General features: G+C 31.5%; 1 protein-coding gene across 1 annotated transcript in view; it reads right to left on the bottom strand.

Annotated features, from left to right (window-relative positions):
- Positions 1-11,759, bottom strand: part of LOC119611121 (TOM1-like protein 9) — a 63,464-nt gene extending 51,705 nt beyond the window's left edge. Inside the window, 1 exon segment of the mRNA XM_037966591.1 lies at positions 11,579-11,759. Within this exon segment, the coding sequence (XP_037822519.1) occupies positions 11,579-11,617 (39 nt within the window). The 5' untranslated portion in view covers positions 11,618-11,759.
- Positions 11,760-19,990: the final 8,231 nt, after the last annotated feature.

Genomic DNA, 19,990 nt, shown 5'->3' with positions numbered 1-19,990 from the left:
TAGAACAGAACTAGAACAGAACTAGAACAGAACTAGAACAGAACTAGAACAGAACTAGAACAGAACTAGAACAGAACTAGAACAGAACTAGAACAGAACTAGAACAGAACTAGAACAGAACTAGAACAGAACTAGAACAGAACTAGAACAGAACTAGAACAGAACTAGAACAGAACTAGAACAGAACTAGAACAGAACTAGAACAGAACTAGAACAGAACTAGAAACAGAACTAGAACAGAACTAGAACAGAACCAGAACAGAACCAGAACGGAACTAGAGCAGAACTAGAACAGAACTAGAACAGAACTAGAACAGAACTAGAACAGAACTAGAACAGAACTAGAACAGAACTAGAACAGAACTAGAACAGAACTAGAACTAGAACTAGAAGAACTAGAACAGAACTAGAACAGAAACTAGAACAGAACTAGAACAGAACTAGAACAGAACTAGAACAGAACTAGAACAGAACTAGAACAGAACTAGAACAGAACTAGAACAGAACTAGAACAGAACTAGAACAGAACTAGAACTAGAGGAGAATTAAAACTGACCTCTTGGTTTAAGTTTTTCTCTATTTAAAATGAACCGATTTTATATGTTAGTATTTTTGGATTTCAGTTGCCTTTTTCCTACAGGAAATTTTTCGCACAAACTTCTACGCTCAATTTCTTACCATAACTTCTCTGGTTTTTTTTATCTTTCAAGAGTCTTGGGATGCTTTTACAAAATTTTTTGAAGGCATAAACTAAATGTTGAAGAAAGCACAACATTTTTAGACTAGAAATTAGAAAATGTAAATAGTAAGTAAAATTAAAAATTGACTATAGACGTAAAACTATAACGACTCTAGAAATGTGGTGTAAGGATAGTCATCTAGCTAAAGTTACCCTTTAGAGCTGCACATATGGTTACGAATTTTTAATGCGAGCTACAAAACAAATTGCATCAACAGGATACAGACACTATGTTATATTGTGGTAGAAAATACTAGGAGTCTTGTAGAAGCAACTATACATACACGCACTTTTGTTTAATACAAGGATTTTCTTAGTCTATAGTTTTTTCATAGTGTTTCTTGTTCCTTGTATATTTTTTGATGATGTCGATGATAAATAAAGTAAAGCAATACAAGTTTCTTAAGCCAGCAAAAGAAACATAAAATTTTATACACACACATGCATAGCAAACAGCATACTTTAAGTTGCCATACCCCTGCTTTTGCACACTCACACATATATTGCCATACAAAACAATACTGTGCAAATGCAAAAAAAAAAAAAGAAAAATTCTCATTTTACTAAAAGATAAAACTAGTATGTAGTATATTTGTTTGTTTCTAGCTTCATACTTTTTACTAAGCAAGTATGAGTGAAAGCATTTGGTAGTGAAAATAAAGTAAGGAATCAAAAGGGGCGTTAGAAGGATATGAGTTATCCCACTATTGTATAAAATTTTATGTTAGTCTTATATGTTGTTCTGTATTCATGTGTGTTTAAAGACAGAAGAAAATGAAAAAAAAAAAGTTCTTAATACCCCCCTTAGGGTTCTATGCTTAACTTTACTGCTTGACCATGGAACTTGAAAAAATTGTTGTGTTTGCCAAAGAAAGCTAAACAGCAACGGCAACAACAACAACTAGAATAAAAGCAGCAACTTGTGCAAAACTAACAAAAATAAAATAAGAAAAAAGGAACCTTAAAGGAAGTTGTTTAGCATTTCAAACAAAAACATTGAAGTGAAACTGATGTACAATAGGAGGACCAACTAAATTTTATAAAGACTACTGAGTAGAACTGAACTAGACTGAGCTAGAACTGAACTAGAACTGAACTAGAACTGAACTAGAACTGAACTAGAACTGAACTAGAACTGAACTAGAACTGAACTAGAACTGAACTAGAACTGCTGAACTAGAACTGAACTAGAACTGAACTAGAACTGAACTAGAACTGAACTAGAACTGAACTAGAACTGACTAGAACTGAACTAGAACTGAACTAGAACTGAACTAGAACTGAACTAGAACTGAACTAGAACTGAACTAGAACTGAACTAGACTGAACTAGAACTGAACTAGAACTGAACTAGAACTGAACTAGAATGAACTAGAACTGAACTAGAAAACTGAACTAGAACTGAACTAGAACTGAACTAGAACTGAACTAGAACTGAACTAGAACTGAACTAGAACTGAACTAGAACTGAACTAGAACTGAACTAGAACTGAACTAGAACTGAACTAGAACTGACTAGAACTGAACTAGAACTGAACTAGAACTGAACTAGAACTGAACTAGAACTGAACTAGAAACTGAACTAGAACTGAACTAGAACTGACTAGAACTGAACTAGAACTGAACTAGAACTGAACTAGAACTGAACTAGAACTGAACTAGAACTGAACTAGAACTGAACTAGAACTGAACTAGAACTGAACTAGAACTGAACTAGAACTGAACTAGAACTGAACTAGAACTGAACTAGAACTGAACGAACTGAACTAGAACTGAACTAGAACTGAACTAGAACTGAACTAGAACTGAACTAGAACTGAACTAGAACTGAACTAGAACTGAACTAGAACTGAACTAGAACTGAACTAGAACTGAACTAGAACTGAACTAGAACTGAACTAGAACTGAACTAGAACTGACTAGAACTGAACTAGAACTGAACTAGAACTGAACTAGAACTGAACTAGAACTGAACTAGAACTGAACTAGAACTGAACTAGAACTGAACTAGAACTGAACTAGAACTGAACTAGAACTGAACTAGAACTGAACTAGAACTGAACTAGAACTGAACTAGAACTGAACTAGAACTGAACTAGAACTGAACTAGAACTGAACTAGAACTGAACTAGAACTGAACTAGAACTGAACTAGAACTGAACTAGAACTGAACTAGAACTGAACTAGAACTGAACTAGAACTAGAACTGAACTAGAACTGAACTAGAACTGAACTAGAACTGAACTAGAACTGAACTAGAACTGAACTAGAACTGAACTAGAACTGAACTAGAACTGAACTAGAACTGAACTAGAACTGAACTAGAACTGAACTAGAATGAACTAGAACTGAACTAGAACTGACTAGAACTGAAACTAGAACTGAACTAGAACTGACTAGAACTGAACTAGAACTGAACTAGAACTGAACTAGAACTGAACTAGAACTGAACTAGAACTGAACTAGAACTGAACTAGAACTGAACTAGAACTGAACTAGAACTGAACTAGAACTGAACTAGAACTGAACTAGAACTGAACTAGAACTGAACTAGAACTGAACTAGAACTGAACTAGAACTGAACTAGAACTGAACTAGAACTGAACTAGAACTGAACTAGAACTGAACTAGAACTGAACTAGAACTGAACTAGAACTGAACTAGAACTGAACTAGAACTGAACTAGAACTGAACTAGAACTGAACTAGAACTGAACTAGAACTGAACTAGAACTGAACTAGAACTGAACTAGAACTGAACTAGAACTGAACTAGAACTGAACTAGAACTGAACTAGAACTGAACTAGAACTGAACTAGAACTGAACTAGAACTGAACTAGAACTGAACTAGAACTGAACTAGAACTGAACTAGAACTGAACTAGAACTGAACTAGAACTGAACTAGAACTGAACTAGAACTGAACTAGAACTGAACTAGAACTGAACTAGAACTGAACTAGAACTGACTAGAACTGAACTACTGAACTAGAACTGACTAGAACTGAACTAGAACTGAACTAGAACTGAACTAGAACTGAACTAGAACTGAACTAGAACTGAACTAGAACTGAACTAGAACTGAACTAGAACTGAACTAGAACTGAACTAGAACTGAACTAGAACTGAACTAGAACTGAACTAGAACTGAACTAGAACTGAACTAGAACTGAACTAGAACTGAACTAGAACTGAACTAGAACTGACTAGAACTGAACTAGAACTGAACTAGAACTGAACTAGAACTGAACTAGAACTGAACTAGAACTGAACTAGAACTGAACTAGAACTGAACTAGAACTGAACTAGAACTGAACTAGAACTGAACTAGAACTGAACTAGAACTGAACTAGAACTGAACTAGAACTGAACTAGAACTGAACTAGAACTGAACTAGAACTGAACTAGAACTGAACTAGAACTGAACTAGAACTGAACTAGAACTAGAACTGAACTAGAACTGAACTAGAACTGAACTAGAACTGAACTAGAACTGAACTAGAACTGAACTAGAACTGAACTAGAACTGAACTAGAAATGAACTAAAACTGAACTAGAACTGAATAAGGAACGAATTTGAATTGAACAAGAATTGGGTCATAACTAGTGATATTTTAATATCCCAAAAAACGGAATATATGGAATCCATCTCAGTACTTCATGTCGATTTTCAGTTGGTCCCCTTTTAATATCCTTTTGTTGTTCCTTTCAAGACTTATTAAAATTCTTTATATGCAAGTATAGTACCCACACATACATATGTACAAACATGTATAGATGTTAGACTCATCAAGAAAAACTGAACAGCACAAAAACACTAGCCCAAGAAATAGAACTTGTTGGAAATATAAGCAGTAGTAGAAAAAAGCAAGAACAAAACAAAAAACTAAATGTACATTAAAACTTTCTGCAATGAGTGACCCACCCACATTTTATAAAGAAGAAGGTATAGTTGAAGAAATAAAAATGAATGAAAAAAACAACATATAAAACTAAGACTAAGAATAAAACTAAAAAAATAATAAAACTATAAAGGATATAAAACTCATATACCATAAAAATCTACACCCTTTTTCAAATAAGGGAACAGTAGAAAATCCCCTGCCCCAACCCATGTCAAAACCCCGTCATAACAACAAAGTTTAATAACAAGTAAAAGTTGTAGTTGTTGTTGTTGAACCCACCTACTGATGATTTCGAAAACTCTTGCATACAACACACCATGGGTTTTAGATTTTGTAAATGACTTTCATGTAGTCTTAGAGTAGAGTGGGAGAGTGTAAATGTGTGTCTGTAAGTGAGTGTATTGATATATGTGTTTGTGTTTGTTTGTATGTCAAAATAATGTTTTGTGTGGTTGTTATAGACGCCCAAGAAGCTTTTTCGTCTTTTGTTGCGTTTGATGAATTACCGTGAGCCCTTTTATTCGAAGAAGACATGTGCACTCGCTGCTAAACGAGGTTAGAATTAAAAGTTTGTTTAATTTTATGAAAAAAAATGTTCGTTTGCCTTAAGATCCATTTGTTGGTTCTTTTATAGAGCTTTATATTTCAATTCTCTTCGATAGCTTTAAATTTTTGTATAGACGTAGTTGCCTCTCTTAAAAAGCTTTCGATTTTCTATATAAAATTGTTGGTTATTTTAGAGAGCTTTCGAATTTCTATGGAGTATTATTGACAGTTTCAATGAGCTTTCCATTTTCTACGGAAAATGTTAAGCTCCCTTAGAGAGCTTTAGTTTTACTAAAGATAATTATTGCTTTTCGAAGTTCTTTAGAAAAATCTTAAGCTCTTTTATGGAGCTTTGAATTTTTTTATTAAGCTTAAAATTTTCTATAGAAAATTGTTGTCAGTCTTTCGAATTTATACTGGTCTTTCTCTTCGACAGCTTTTAAAATATTTGATTAACTTCAGAGCTTTCGACTTTCTTTAAAAAGCTTTTTGCTTCTCTTAGAGTTTAACAACATTTTGGATTTACATTGTAGACTTTTATGTCTGCCTTCCTTTACCATCCTTGAGATTAGAAAATTTAGAAGTTTTTGGGTTTTGTATTGTAGATCTCTTTACCTACTTTCCCTCTCTCCACTGATGCTGTCTTTGAAGCTACACAAGTTTTTGCTTTTACATTATTGTCCTTTTGCCAAAACTCCCCACCAAAATTTGCACTTATTCTTTGTTTAGTTTAAGACACATACATGCCGCCAACCGCTGTTTTCTTCATATTTTAAGAAGAGCATACACATACTCATCTTAACACATACAACAAATACCATCATACACATTTAGTGCTACACACATACATACATACATTTTAGGTATTAAGCGGTGTTACTCTTTGAGACATTATACTCCACCAACTCTAACCATCTTCAATTCAACTCAAGGCAAATAAATGATGATGGCTTGTTGCTACACATATACATTTAGATAACAGTATGTGTGTAGATGTCTCACACACATGTGTGGGTTTAGGTTTAGGTTAGACTCCCTTTTTCTTAACCTATCTTCTGCTGCCCAAATAAATAGGAACCCCCCCTTTTTAATGTTTTTTTGTTGTTTTCGTAAACGTATGTATGTGGTATATGAGTGTGTCTAAGTTCGCTAATACATACATGTGTATGTATGTATAGAGTTACCCTTACTCTTATATTGTTGCTTAAATATAAGAAGAAAATATAAATGAACGTGCCTGTGGCTTAAGTGTGAGGTTTTGATTTTATATGCTGGCTTGGGCTAGATGGTTGTATGGTTGGATAGAAGGTTTAATGACTGTAGTATTGTATAAATGTTTAAATATGGTGGGTTAGATGTCTGTAGATTTTTTGGCTTAGCTTGTTTGGCCAGGAGTTTACTTTTTTTCCTCACTTTTCGTTTTCTTTCTAATGCGAACATTTTTTTTGGAGGGTTTAGGATCGTAGGGTAAAAGTAATAAAATAAAAGGAATACATTTCTTGGCAAGTTGGGTTGGGTAGACTTCTAAACACAAAACAAGTATTTTCTTTTAATTTCAATGAAAGTCTTTACAGTTAAGAAAATAAAGCCTTGAAAAGGGAATTAAATTAAGGATCACACAATTTTGCAGAAAATCTAAGGCTTTCTTAAATCCTAAGGCTCTCTTTAAAAAGTCACGAAACCTCTCCAAGAGAGCTTACAATTTTCTAAAGCATATCGTTATCCCTTTAAAATAGAGATCTTTAGAAAATTTCTCTGAAAGAGCATGAACTAATGGCTCTCTTAGCGAGTGACTGACTTTCTAAAGACAACTTCAGGTTCTCCTAACTATTACATTCTCCAGGAAATTAATTTATTATAAAAAATATATTAATCTTTAAGAGGGCCTTCTATAAAATATCTATATTTCCTTAAGAGAGCTTTAAATTTTCTGTAGAAATACAATCGCACTTTAAGAGAGCTTCAGATTTTAAGTAAGTTTTAGATTTCTTAAGTAAATGCAACGCTCTCTGAGATAGCCTTAGATTCTTTTTATAGAAAATCTATCGTTCATTGAGAGACTTAAATTTTATGTAGTAATTCCATTTTAAGAGAGCTTCAGATTTTGTATAGAAAATCTCTCTCTTTTTAGAGATCCATAGCTTTTCTATAGAAAAACTAGTGCTCTTTAAAAGAGCATAAGATTTTCTCTAAAACAGAGACCCTTAGGTTTTTAAAATATGCAACGTTGTTTAAGAGAGCCTTAGCTTTTCTATGGAAATGCGATCGCTATTTAAGAGAGTCGTTGATTTTCTTTAAAAGAATTCTCGCTCTTGAAAGAAGTCTTAGATTTACATAGAAAAGTGTCGCTCTTTAAGCGAGCCTAACTTTTCTTTATAGAAATACGATCTCTCTTTAAGAAAGCCTTAGATTTTCTTTAAAAGAACTCTCGCTCTTGAGGGAAGTCTTAGATTTCTATAGAAAAGTATAGCTCTCTATGGGAGCCTTAGCTTCTCTATAGAAATACGATCGTTTTAAAAGAAAGCCTTAAATTTTCTAAAGGAAATCTATAGCTCTTTAAAAGAATCCCAGATTTTCTATTGAAAATATATAACTATTTAAGAAAGCCTTACATTTTCTATTGAAAAACGATCATTCTTTAAGAGAGCTTGAGATTTTCTCTAAAAAAAACATTATCGTCCTTTAAGAGAGCCTTCGATTTTCTTTAAGAAACTATCGTGTTTTAAGACAGCCTTACATATTCTATAGAAAATCTATCTCTCTTTAAGAGAGCTTGAGATTTTCTCTACAAAAACTATCGTTCTTTTAAAGAGCCTTAGAATTAGAATAGAAATTTTATTGCATTTTAAGAGAGCCCTTGCATTTGTATAGAAAATATATCGAGCTTTAAGATAGCTTTTGATTTTGTATAGAAAATATATCGCTCTTTAAGAGATCCTTTGCATTTCTATAGAAACTCTAATGCTCTTTAAGAGAGCATACCATACTACAAAAACCAACGTCCTTTAAAAGAGCCTTAGAGTTTCTCTATAGAAAAACTATCGTTTTTAAAGAGAGTTTTAGACTTTCTATAAAAAATCTATTCCTCTTTAAGAGAGCCTAAGATATTCGATCGCTCTTTAAGAGAGCCTTTTTTCTATTCTATTAACAATCTAGCGCTCTTTAAGAAACCCTTGGTTAAGAAAGCCTTAGCTATTCTCTAGAAGTTTTCTAATCCTCTAAAGAACCCTCCTTCCCTAAAGTATTCCCCCAAGTTTGTTATCACCTTTTAGTTCTGTTTGTTCTTTATTTTCCTTACTTTACACTCCTAAAACTTCATCATTAATGTTTGTCTTAAAAAGTATCTTAATACCCCTGGATTGCAGCCACATCTTTGTGCTAATGTTTGTTTTCTTCTCTTCAAGAGTTTGTTGTCTTCTTTTGCATGTTTGCATCATACATAGAAAGTTTCTTTTTTACTTCTATTTTACTTTCTAACCATTAAACACAGGGATGGTGGTATTGGCTACAAGTGACCCCTTGCAGCTCCTGTTTATATGCTTTATTATACTTATTTTTCTTGGGTTTTATTTTTACATACATACATACGTATATTTGGCAAAAAGCATGATTAATTTCATTTTGTATTTTTTCTTCGATTTCATTTTCATGATTTTGTTTTTATATAAGGCAGGCATAAGTAATTTTTTGCCAAAAATTCAATGAAAAGAAATGAGAAATTGTTACTTTTTTCGTCCTTGTTAAAAGGTAAAGTTGTGGAGAGGGGGTAAAGAAGAAGTAAATAGACTTTGACATGTGTAGACTTGCTAGAACGTGCCTGTAGTCTAGGGGGTTGTTAACTTTTTTTCTTGCGAGGGGGAATGATTTTTATCTAGTTTTTTTTCTTTTCCTAGGTTTTACTATTGATTGATAGTTATGATATTAATGATATAAGTGGTTAATCATTCAAAAAGTTATTACTAACATAGAATTGATAAAAATCATTTGTAATTTCATAGAAATAGAAAATTCAAGCTTCAAATATAAACTGGATGAACATTTGTCAAATGTAAAAAGCTTTGTATTAATAAATTGTACCTTTTTCTTAATCGTCAAGAACTTAAACGATTCTAAAGCAACATAGTTGGTTAACAGATGGTTAAGTTTGTCTTTCTCATTAGGCAGCAACATTTACCGAAAGGAAAGACGGACTGAGGAATAGTGTCGTTCCTAACAATTAATAAAAGATTTGTAAAGGCGGAAGTTATATATGGACGATATCCGGTTTACGAATAATTATATTGAATTTCGGATGAATATGTAAGCTTCAAGAAATAATGGATCAATTTCAACAAAAATCAATTAAGTATTTTCAAAGTTATTACATGAATAGATTACGGACAGACGGACGTTTATTAATAGATTTAGAATATAATTCCAAATTGAAATTATACAAATTAATGGTCCAACTAAAATAGTTACCTCATCTCCTTTAAAATTAAAAGAAACTAAACTCTAATCATTAAGTTCTAACAAGTTTCTTTTATTAAAATATTTCCTTTACATATTACTCATACGTCTTGTTGCACCTTTAATAGAGAGCTTTTTTTTACTTATAACTCAAAAAAATGTTGCCTACTTTTTAAAACTAATGACGTTAATCATACGTTGTGCTGTAGTGTAAGCCAAAAGTTTAATAAATAATTCAGTGCCTACTTTAAGGAGTCAATTTTAATAATCATACGTCTAGGGGGGTTATAGAGGCTATTTAAAGTTAAGCATACGTCCTGCTGGCTGTTATTATAGTTAAATCATTAAAAATAGCAAACAAATTTGTAAAAAATTTTTTAAATTAAAATTATTGAAAAAAAATTAAGACAAAATTAAATATTTTAAAAAAATTTGTTGCTGATATTCTTTAGGTTAAACTTAGCTAAATTAAAAACAATTTTTAATCGTTTATATCTTTAAAACTAATTGAACAATTAAAATAAAATTTTGGATTTAAATAGCCTATAGTCTTTTAATTTAATTCCAGGAAACAAATTTTTCATTGTTAATTTGTTTTTTTTTTTTTTTTTTTGTACGGGACAAATTCTTAGTTTAAAACTTGTATAAAAATTTTAAAAACTTGCTTTAGTGAAAACTTGAAACCCTCTTCTTCTCAATAACATATGATCTATGATCAATTTAATGTCTCTTGCCAAATTTAGTTCTGTTATGATTATAATCATAAGATATAGTTTTATGGACTGATAGAAAATAGGCGAACAAACGGAAGGACGGATTATAACATCCTGCTTCAAAAGTGAAATTTTAAGTAAAATTTATTAATAATACTGGGTGTATATAGATTCAAACTGCAGCCTTTACAATAGATGTCGTATACGATTGCTTACCGAAGCTTAGGGCGATTGTGTTTTGAGGAGCTTCAAAGTACAAGAGTGGGTTTGTACGGCTCTGAAGCGGTGATTTGAACACGGTTATCAAAGATGACTCAGGTCGGGCCAAAAAGTTTGAAATTGAAAAATTACAGCCGTTACATCATGAAGATTTTAGTGAGGCTTAAGAAAAGTTGATGAAATCATTGTAAGAATATAACAATTCATTCTAAAGTAGAGAAATTGGGTGCTATACTAATTGAAGCCACAAGACCTTGAAAGATAACTTTGCATGTCCGAAATGCTAATCATTTTGACACCCAGTCGTGATGAAAGATGTATTCATTACAGTCATTCGAAGTGTAAAAGGCCTACTAACCAGATGAATCGAGACCAACGCCAAATATCCATGGCGCTGAGGTAAAGTTCTGTAGTTCCTGGAAACAAAGGTTTCTATCTATTATGAGCCACGAAACCTTGAAAGAAAACTTTGCATGTCCGAAATTCTAATCATTTTGACACCTAGTCGTGATGAGAAATGGATTCCTTAAAGTAATCCGAAATGTAAAAGATTGTAAGTGAAGCCAAATATCCATGCTGTTGAGGTAAAGCTCTCTACTTTCAGGTACCAAATGAGTTGCTGAAATATGGCCAAACTATTACAAGGAACATATAGCGAATGTTCTCTAGTTCCCGTCATCAATAGTCTCTATTATGAGCTCCTGAAATTTTGCCAGATCATTACAGCAAACATTTATGAACTAAGTTCTAACCTGAACTTTGAAAAGCTTTTTTAAAGCTGTAATATCCTAAAAACTAAAGCTGTTTTAATTCCATGCTAAGAACATCCAATGCTGTTCATTACAGTTAAAAAAATATTTCTAATGTGACCATATTTCCTTAAAACAAGCTTTTTGGAGGTAGATCCTTTTGAAAGCTTAAGCTTTTTATAACATTAATCCATTGTTTCGAAAGTTCCTCAAAATTGCTAAAATTTTATTATTATTTTTTTTCGACAATTAGATCCTACCTTATGCAAAAGCACCGAAGCTTTTCTTTTTGAAGCCATTTTACTGCTGCCACCACCGCCTCCACCAGTTGACGACGCTGTACGTGTCGATGTTTTGGGGGTTTTTCTCGGATTTTTCGGAATTTTGAATAATTTTTTTAAAAACGTTTAAGAAGATAAATTTATACTTTTCGTTTGAGATTTTGGTTTTTGTCACAAAAAAAAACTTAAAATTTTATAATAATAAAAGTTGTAGTAATATTTTAGTAAAAAAACTTTTTGGTAAATTTTTTTTTGGAAATTTTAAAACTTGTTTATAAATAACGGTTTTTTTTAAATAATATTTTTCACAAAATTCTTAATTTTTTTTTTGGGAAATTATTAATAAGGTTTTGTTTTCTTAAGTTGGCTTTTTTAATCCTTTTTTTAATATTCCTTTTATTGGTTTAGATTTATTTCTTAATTTGTATTTTTTTATTTATTTAAGAAATTTTCAAAATTTTCTTTTTTTTTTCAAATTTTATTTGTTTGGCATTTATATCCTTTTTGTTATGGGTTTACTGACGTTTTTAAATAAAAGGACAACTTATCACCACGACTATACTTAGCGAACTGATCAAAACAGAAACATGCGAATAGATTTTGAATTGTAGTGTTTCATTTACAACAATAACAACAGTAGCAGCAACAACAACAACAACACCAATTGTAAATGAAGTAAAAGCAATAACAAGAATGAAAAAAAAAAACACAAGAATATTTGTACAAAAACAAAAAAAAAACAGTTATTCAAAGAAGAGAGAGAGATGACACTTGCTGTTTTTATTTTCATTTCTAGTTTTCTTTTTCATGCGAGTCCAACTAGCGCCTGCGCTTTAGCGTGGGCGCCAAATTGAGGTGATGATGATAATTGCAAATGTGGGACGCCGAAATTTTATTATCAACAACACAAAACACAACATGTGATAAAACAGCATGATGAAGAAGTCTAAAGAAGAATGGTTATAAATTGGAAATTTCACACAAAAAAATACAAAATAATATCACGACAAAACACAAAAAAAAAACTTAAATAAAATTGTGAGAATTTCAAAGAGCAGGAGAGTAGGCCGTGAGAGTAGTAAGTAGTATGTAAGGATAAAAACAGAGAAATGATGATAAGCGGCAAAATGTCAAAGTGACATACACTTTTTGTTAGAGGATTTTTTTTGAGAACAAAAAATACCAAACAAAACAGAGGGTTTAATGGTTGTATGTTGAAAAGGGAGTTAAGAAAAACAGCTGTAGTGACGTAGTAGGATGTAGTAGAAACAACTGTTTAAGGACAGAAATAGAGAAAGGGGTGGAGAGGGTTGTAGGCAAACAATTTACTCTACATTCTGATACTCGTAGTAGTAACGGTTTTTGAATACTTGAATGTTGTTGTTTTAAAATGATTTTTTATGAAAAAAACCCACACAGAGTATGAGAGCGCGCGTAAACTGTTGTTGCAACAACAAAATAACGGTTTTGAAAAAACAAAGAGCTAAAACAAGTATGAGTTTAATGAGTAGAGGGAGGGGAAGCAGAACTGTAAAGGGTATAAGGCTTCGTATAAAAACACCGGTGTCGGCGTTTCGGACTTAAAAAATAAACAATAAAAAATTCTTAAAAATGAGAAAATTTAAAAAACAAATCAGAAAGGAAGGTGAGTTTAACCGGGATGGTAAAACATTCATTACACTAACAACAGCAACAACAAGAAGAAAAAGGCCAAGACAGACAATAAAATTTGAAACAAGTAACAGTGCAATGGGCGAATCTTACCTTACAAGAAATGGCTAACACTTTAACTAACTAACTAACTACGAACTAACTAACTAACTACTACTAACTAACTAACTAACTAACTAACTAACTAACTAACTAACTAACTAACTAACTAACTAACTAACTAACTACTAACTACGAACTAACTAACTAACTAACTAACTAACTAACTAACTAACTAACTACTAACTAACTAACTAACTAACTAACTAACTAACTAACTAACTAACTAACTAACTAACTAACTAACTAACTAACTAACTAACTAACTAACTAACTAACTAACTAACTAACTAACTACTAACTAACTAACTAACTAACTAACTAACTAACTAACTAACTAACTAACTAACTAACTAACTAACTAACTAACTAACTAACTAACTAACTAACTAACTAACTAACTAACTAACTAACTAACTAACTAACTAACTACTAACTAACTAACTAACTAACTAACTAACTAACTAACTAACTAACTAACTAACTAACTACTAACTAACTAACTAACTAACTAACTACTAACTAACTAACTAACTAACTAACTAACTAACTAACTAACTAACTAACTACTAACTAACTAACTAACTAACTAACTAACTACTAACTAACTAACTAACTAACTAACTAACTAACTAACTAACTAACTAACTAACTAACTAACTAACTAACTAACTAACTAACTAACTAACTAACTAACTAACTAACTAACTAACTAACTAACTAACTAACTAACTAACTAACTAACTACTACTAACTAACTAACTAACTAACTAACTAACTAACTACTAACTAACTACTAACTAACTAACTAACTAACTAACTAACTAACTAACTACCTAACTAACTAACTAACTAACTACTAACTACTAACTAACTAACTAACTATAACTAACTAACTAACTAACTAACTAACTAACTAACTAACTACTAACTAACTAACTAACTAACTAACTAACTAACTAACTAACTAACTAACTAACTAACTAACTAACTAACTAACTAACTACTAACTAACTAACTAACTAACTACTAACTAACTAACTAACTAACTAACTAACTAACTAACTACTAACTACTAACTAACCTAACTAACTAACTAACTAACTAACTAACTAACTAACTAACTAACTAACTAACTAACTACTAACTAACTAACTAACTAACTAACTACTAACTAACTAACTAACTAACTAACTAACTAACTAACTAACTAACTAACTAACTAACTAACTAACTAACTACTAACTAACTAACTAACTAACTACTAACTAACTAACGAACTAACTAACTAACTAACTAACTAACGAACTAACTAACTAACTACTACTAACTAACTAACTAACTAACTACTAACTAACTAACTAACTAACTACTAACTAACTAACTAACTAACTAACTAACTAACTAACTAACTAACTAACTAACTAACTAACTAACTAACTAACTAACTAACTAACTAACTAACTACTAACTAACTACTAACTAACTAACTAACTAACTAACTACTAACTAACTAACTAACTAACTAACTAACTAACTAACTAACTAACTAACTAACTAACTAACTACTACTAACTAACTAACTAACTACTAACTAACTAACTAACTAACTAACTAACTAACTAACTAACTAACTAACTAACTAGAACAAACACGAACAAAACTAGAACAGAACTAGAACAGAACTAGAACAGAACTAGAACAGAACTAGTACAGAACTAGAACAGAACTAGAACAGAACTAGTACAGAACTAGAACAGAACTAGAACTGAGCTAGAACTAGTACAGAACTAGAATAGAACTAGAACTGAACTACAACAGAACTAGAACTGAACTAGAACTAGTACAGAACTAGAATAGAACTAGAACAGAACTAGAACAGAACTAGAATAGAACTAGAACAGAACTAGAACAGAACTAGAACTGAACTAGAAGAGAACTAGAACAGAACTAGAACAGAACTAGAACTAGAACAGAACTAGAACAGAACTAGAACTAGAACAGAACTAGAACAGAACTAGAACAGAACTAGAACAGAACTAGAACAGAACTAGAACAGAACTAGAACAGAACTAGAACAGAACTAGAACAGAACTAGAACAGAACTAGAACAGAACTAGAACAGAACTAGAACTAGAACAGAACTAGAACAGAACTAGAACAGAACTAGAATAGAACTAAAACAAAACTAGAGGAGAACTAGAACAGAACTAGAAATATTTCTGTGTGTCGCAAACAAAATGACAAAATAAATATACTCCACAAATTTTCTTTTCATGATGGGCATAAAAATTTGGTTTAACGCGCGGGAGTATGCTACACTTTTTTTGGGCTATAAAATGTAGAGAAACCTAAAAAAGGGAACAAATTCTGACTGATGTTTAGCGATGAGTAACAACAAAAAACCTAAATTAAAATAAAATTATTGTGATGATGACGAGTAAAAGAACTCAAACCTAACGTTTAAACTTAAAACAAAACGACGAGCAACACACATCTACACACACCATTACTTTTACACATAGCCTACCACCCCACCAAAAATAAAACGAAAATTTAAATAACAGAGAAAGGGTTTATGCTCCCACTCGCATAAACAAGAGCAAGGATTTTCCAAAACAATAATAGAAAAATCATACAAACAACTAAAAGAGAAAAAAAATTAGGGAGTTAAAATAAATGTTTATGTGTGAGTGTGTTTATAAAAATGTGGCTGGCTAAACATGGTGTTGTAGTTGTTGTTTACTAGAAACCAAAACAAAACATGCAAAAAATAGGATTTTTTTTCGAAAAACAACAACAATGCGTATTTAAGCATCATCATCATCATGTTATTATTTATAAACATCATTACGATGTTGTTTATTTGAATTTTTTTCTGTGAGTAAATTTATCATTGTTTAGTGAGTAAGAGTATTGGTCAAGTTTATCTTTTGTGTGTTTGTTTATAATGTGGCTGAAGTTTTTTCTTTTTGCTTTTTCACAAATTTAAATCATCATTTGTTAACGTAAGGAGTCTATCATTTGTGTTTGTAGAAAAAAAAGGATTATTGTGTGTTTTCATTTTAAGTGTGAGTAAGTTTTTAGTTGTTAGATAGTATTGTTTTTTCTATAAATTTTTTTGGTTCTTTTGTCTGCCCGTAAGTATGAGTGTTTAAATTTTTTAAGCGTTGTTTTTTTTTTCTGGTGCATTGCCCTGGCTTTTATTAAATATTATGTTGGTATATCTAGTCTAAACCGTTTATGTGGTGTGTTAAATAATAGTTGGACTGTCTATAGGACAATTTGCTGATAGATATAATGAAGCTTTCTACTCCTTGTTAAGATTTTGACCAAATTCTTTATGATTTATTTTCCAAAATGAAAGCACAAGCTAAAAGTAATAGATAAAAGAAATGTTTCATGATTTGAAGGGTTGTGGAAAGCACAGCGTCCAATACCAATATATAGGACTGCATTTGAAATACAGAAAAGCGACGGATAATGGATTTTGCTGAACTGAACTAGAACTGAACTAGAACTGACTGAACTAGAACTGAACTAGAACTAACTAGAACTGAACTAATGAACTAGAACTGAACTAGAACTGAACTAGAACTGAACTAGAACTGAACTAGAACTGAACTAGAACTGAACTAGAACTGAACTAGAACTGAACTAGAACTGAACTAGAACTGAACTAGAACTGAACTAGAACTGAACTAGAACTGAACTAGAACTGAACTAGAACTGAACTAGAACTGAACTAGAACTGAACTAGAACTGAACTAGAACTGAACTAGAACTGAACTAGAACTGAACTAGAACTGAACTAGAACTGAACTAGAACTGAACTAGAACTGAACTAGAACTGAACTAGAACTGAACTAGAACTGAACTAGAACTGAACTAGAACTGAACTAGAACTGAACTAGAACTGAACTAGAAACTGAACTAGAACTGAACTAGAACTGAACTAGAACTGAACTAGAACTGAACTAGAACTGAACTAGAACTGAACTAGAACTGAACTAGAACTGAACTAGAACTGAACTAGAACTGAACTAGAAACTGAACTAGAACTAGAACTAGAACTGAACTAGAACTGAACTAGAACTGAACTAGAACTGAACTAGAACTGAACTAGAAACTGAACTAGAACTGAACTAGAACTGAACTAGAACTGAACTAGAACTGAACTAGAACTGAACTAGAACTGAACTAGAACTGAACTAGAACTGAACTAGAACTGAACTAGAACTGAACTAAAACTGAACTAGAACTGACTAGAACTGAACTAGAACTGAACTAGAACTGAACTAGAACTGAACTAGAACTGAACTAGAACTGAACTAGAACTGAACTAGAACTGAACTAGAACTGAACTAGAACTGAACTAGAACTGAACTAGAACTGAACTAGAACTGAACTAGTACTGAACTAGAACTGTTCCAGAACATGATTTTTAAACTTTTAAAATAAGTTTAACAATAAAATTAATAACTAAAGGCAATTTTTTAAGTCTTCGTTATACAATTCGCAAAAAATTAATGAACTCTTTTTAAATTAATTGTTTTTTAAAAACTACATTTTATTGATTTATCCCAGTGATCCTCTTAATCACTTAAATTTATGTATATTATTTTGCAAATATGTTTTTTAGAACATTCTAGTTTATCCCAAAAATGTTATCTTTATACTAAACAACAAAACAGACATCAAGGATGATTGAACGCAAATGAATTTAATATTAATAAAAATCTGATAACTTTTGTGTTCCTACTTTTTTGTTCGTCCATTTGTTTGTTACACAAAAATCTAGTTGACTACTTGTATTTAAATGTTAATTTAAAAAAATATATATATATATGTATATACAGCCTTGCTAACAACAATGCAACAAAATGCAGCTAAAATAGAAACAGTGAAAAAAATTTACAAAATGCTGAAAAAAATTGAACGAAATTAAAAATTAAACTAAAAATTCCACTCGTTGTTTTTGTTGCATACAGCAAATCATTTTGAATGCATCAAATGGCAAAACATATATAGTGATAGACACCTAGAAAATCTATGCACCCATGCAACACACACACTCATTCTAACACTAGCTAACATATAGGATATGGATGCCCCATAGTTAGTTGCTGCACATAAGCTCACATAGAAAATGCAATTTTTCGATCAACCAGAAAATAAGCGCAAAAATCAAGCGAAAAAAAGCAAAAATAGAGAGTGTAAAAAAGTTAAAAATAAAAGAAACTGATGAGGACACTAGGAAATTGTTGTTGTTGTCGTTGCACTGGGTTTTTTATGGCACAAAACCAGGCTCTATAAACTCAAACACACTTTGCAACACACACACACAAGTGTACTATATACATGTATTAATATAATCTGTGTGTATGTGCTTGTAGTTGTATAGAAAGTAAACGCCTATTTGTATTTTATTATTTATTATAAACAAAAGAACATTGTGGGTGAGAGGCTTCGGTATAGAATGGAGGCTACTGAGCCTGTTTTTGTAAGCCCCTAGTACAACTAACATTTGTTCTTGTTGCAGGTTCTACTAAATATCAAAAACCCTACTACAATTTTTATTTTTATTTCTTTTTTTCCCTCTACTAAAACACGAGTATGAGCTTTTGTGCTGCAGTGACCAGTTAGTCGCCGTTTTTATTTTTTTTTTTTTTTTTGTTTGTGTGTTTTGTTGCACGTATAAATTTTATATTATTTCGTTTGAATTTTTAGTTTAGCGGGAGTTGGAGTAAAAACGAGGGTTTAGTATATTTTTTTTCTATTTCAATGTTAAATGCAATTTTTCTATATGCAGACAAAAATTGCATTTTACACATGTGCATCAGGCCCATACCAAATAGAATGCAAAACAGCATAAACAAAGGAGAGGGTACAGCGCGAAAAGGTGTAAAGTAAAAATAATAAGATGGCTAAAGTCTATTCCTAGTCTATAATCTTGTCTATAGTCTAGTCTATAGTCTAGTCTATAGTCTAGTCTATAGTCTAGTCTAGTCTAGTCTATAGTAGTCTATAGTCTAGTCTATAGTCTAGTCTATAGTCTAGTCTATAGTCTAGTCTATAGTCTAGTCTATAGTCTAGTCTATAGTCTAGTTATAGTCTAGTCTAGTCTATAGTCTAGTCTATAGTCTAGTCTATAGTCTAGTCTATAGTTAGTCTATAGTCTAGTCTATAGTCTAGTCTATAGTCTAGTCTATAGTCTAGTCTATAGTCCAATCTATAGTCTAGTCTATAGTCTATAGTATAGTGTATAGTCTAGGTCTATAGTCTAGTCTATAGTCTAGTCTATAGTCTAGTCTATAGTCTAGTCTATAGTCTAGTCTATAGTCTAGTCTATAGTCTAGTCTATAGTCTAGTCTATAGTCTAGTCTATAGTCTAGTCTATAGTCTAGTCTATAGTCTAGTCTCTATAGTCTAGTCTATAGTCTAGTCTATAGTCTAGTCTATAGTCTATAGTCTAGTCTATAGTCTAGTCTATAGTCTAGTCTATAGTCTAGTCTATGACTAGTCTATAGTCGTCTATAGTCTAGTCTATAGTCTAGTCTAGTCTATAGTCTAGTATAGTCTAGTCTATAGTCTAGTCTATAGTGTAGTCTATAGTCTAGT

This window comes from Lucilia sericata, unplaced genomic scaffold (genome assembly GCF_015586225.1).
Source record: "Lucilia sericata isolate MDLA Ls3-8-SP2 unplaced genomic scaffold, ASM1558622v1 Contig001366F_arrow, whole genome shotgun sequence".
NCBI lineage: Eukaryota > Metazoa > Arthropoda > Insecta > Diptera > Calliphoridae > Lucilia > Lucilia sericata.
The sequence above is the reverse complement of the archived record's forward strand: the minus strand, read 5'-3'. Positions and strand labels throughout refer to the sequence as shown.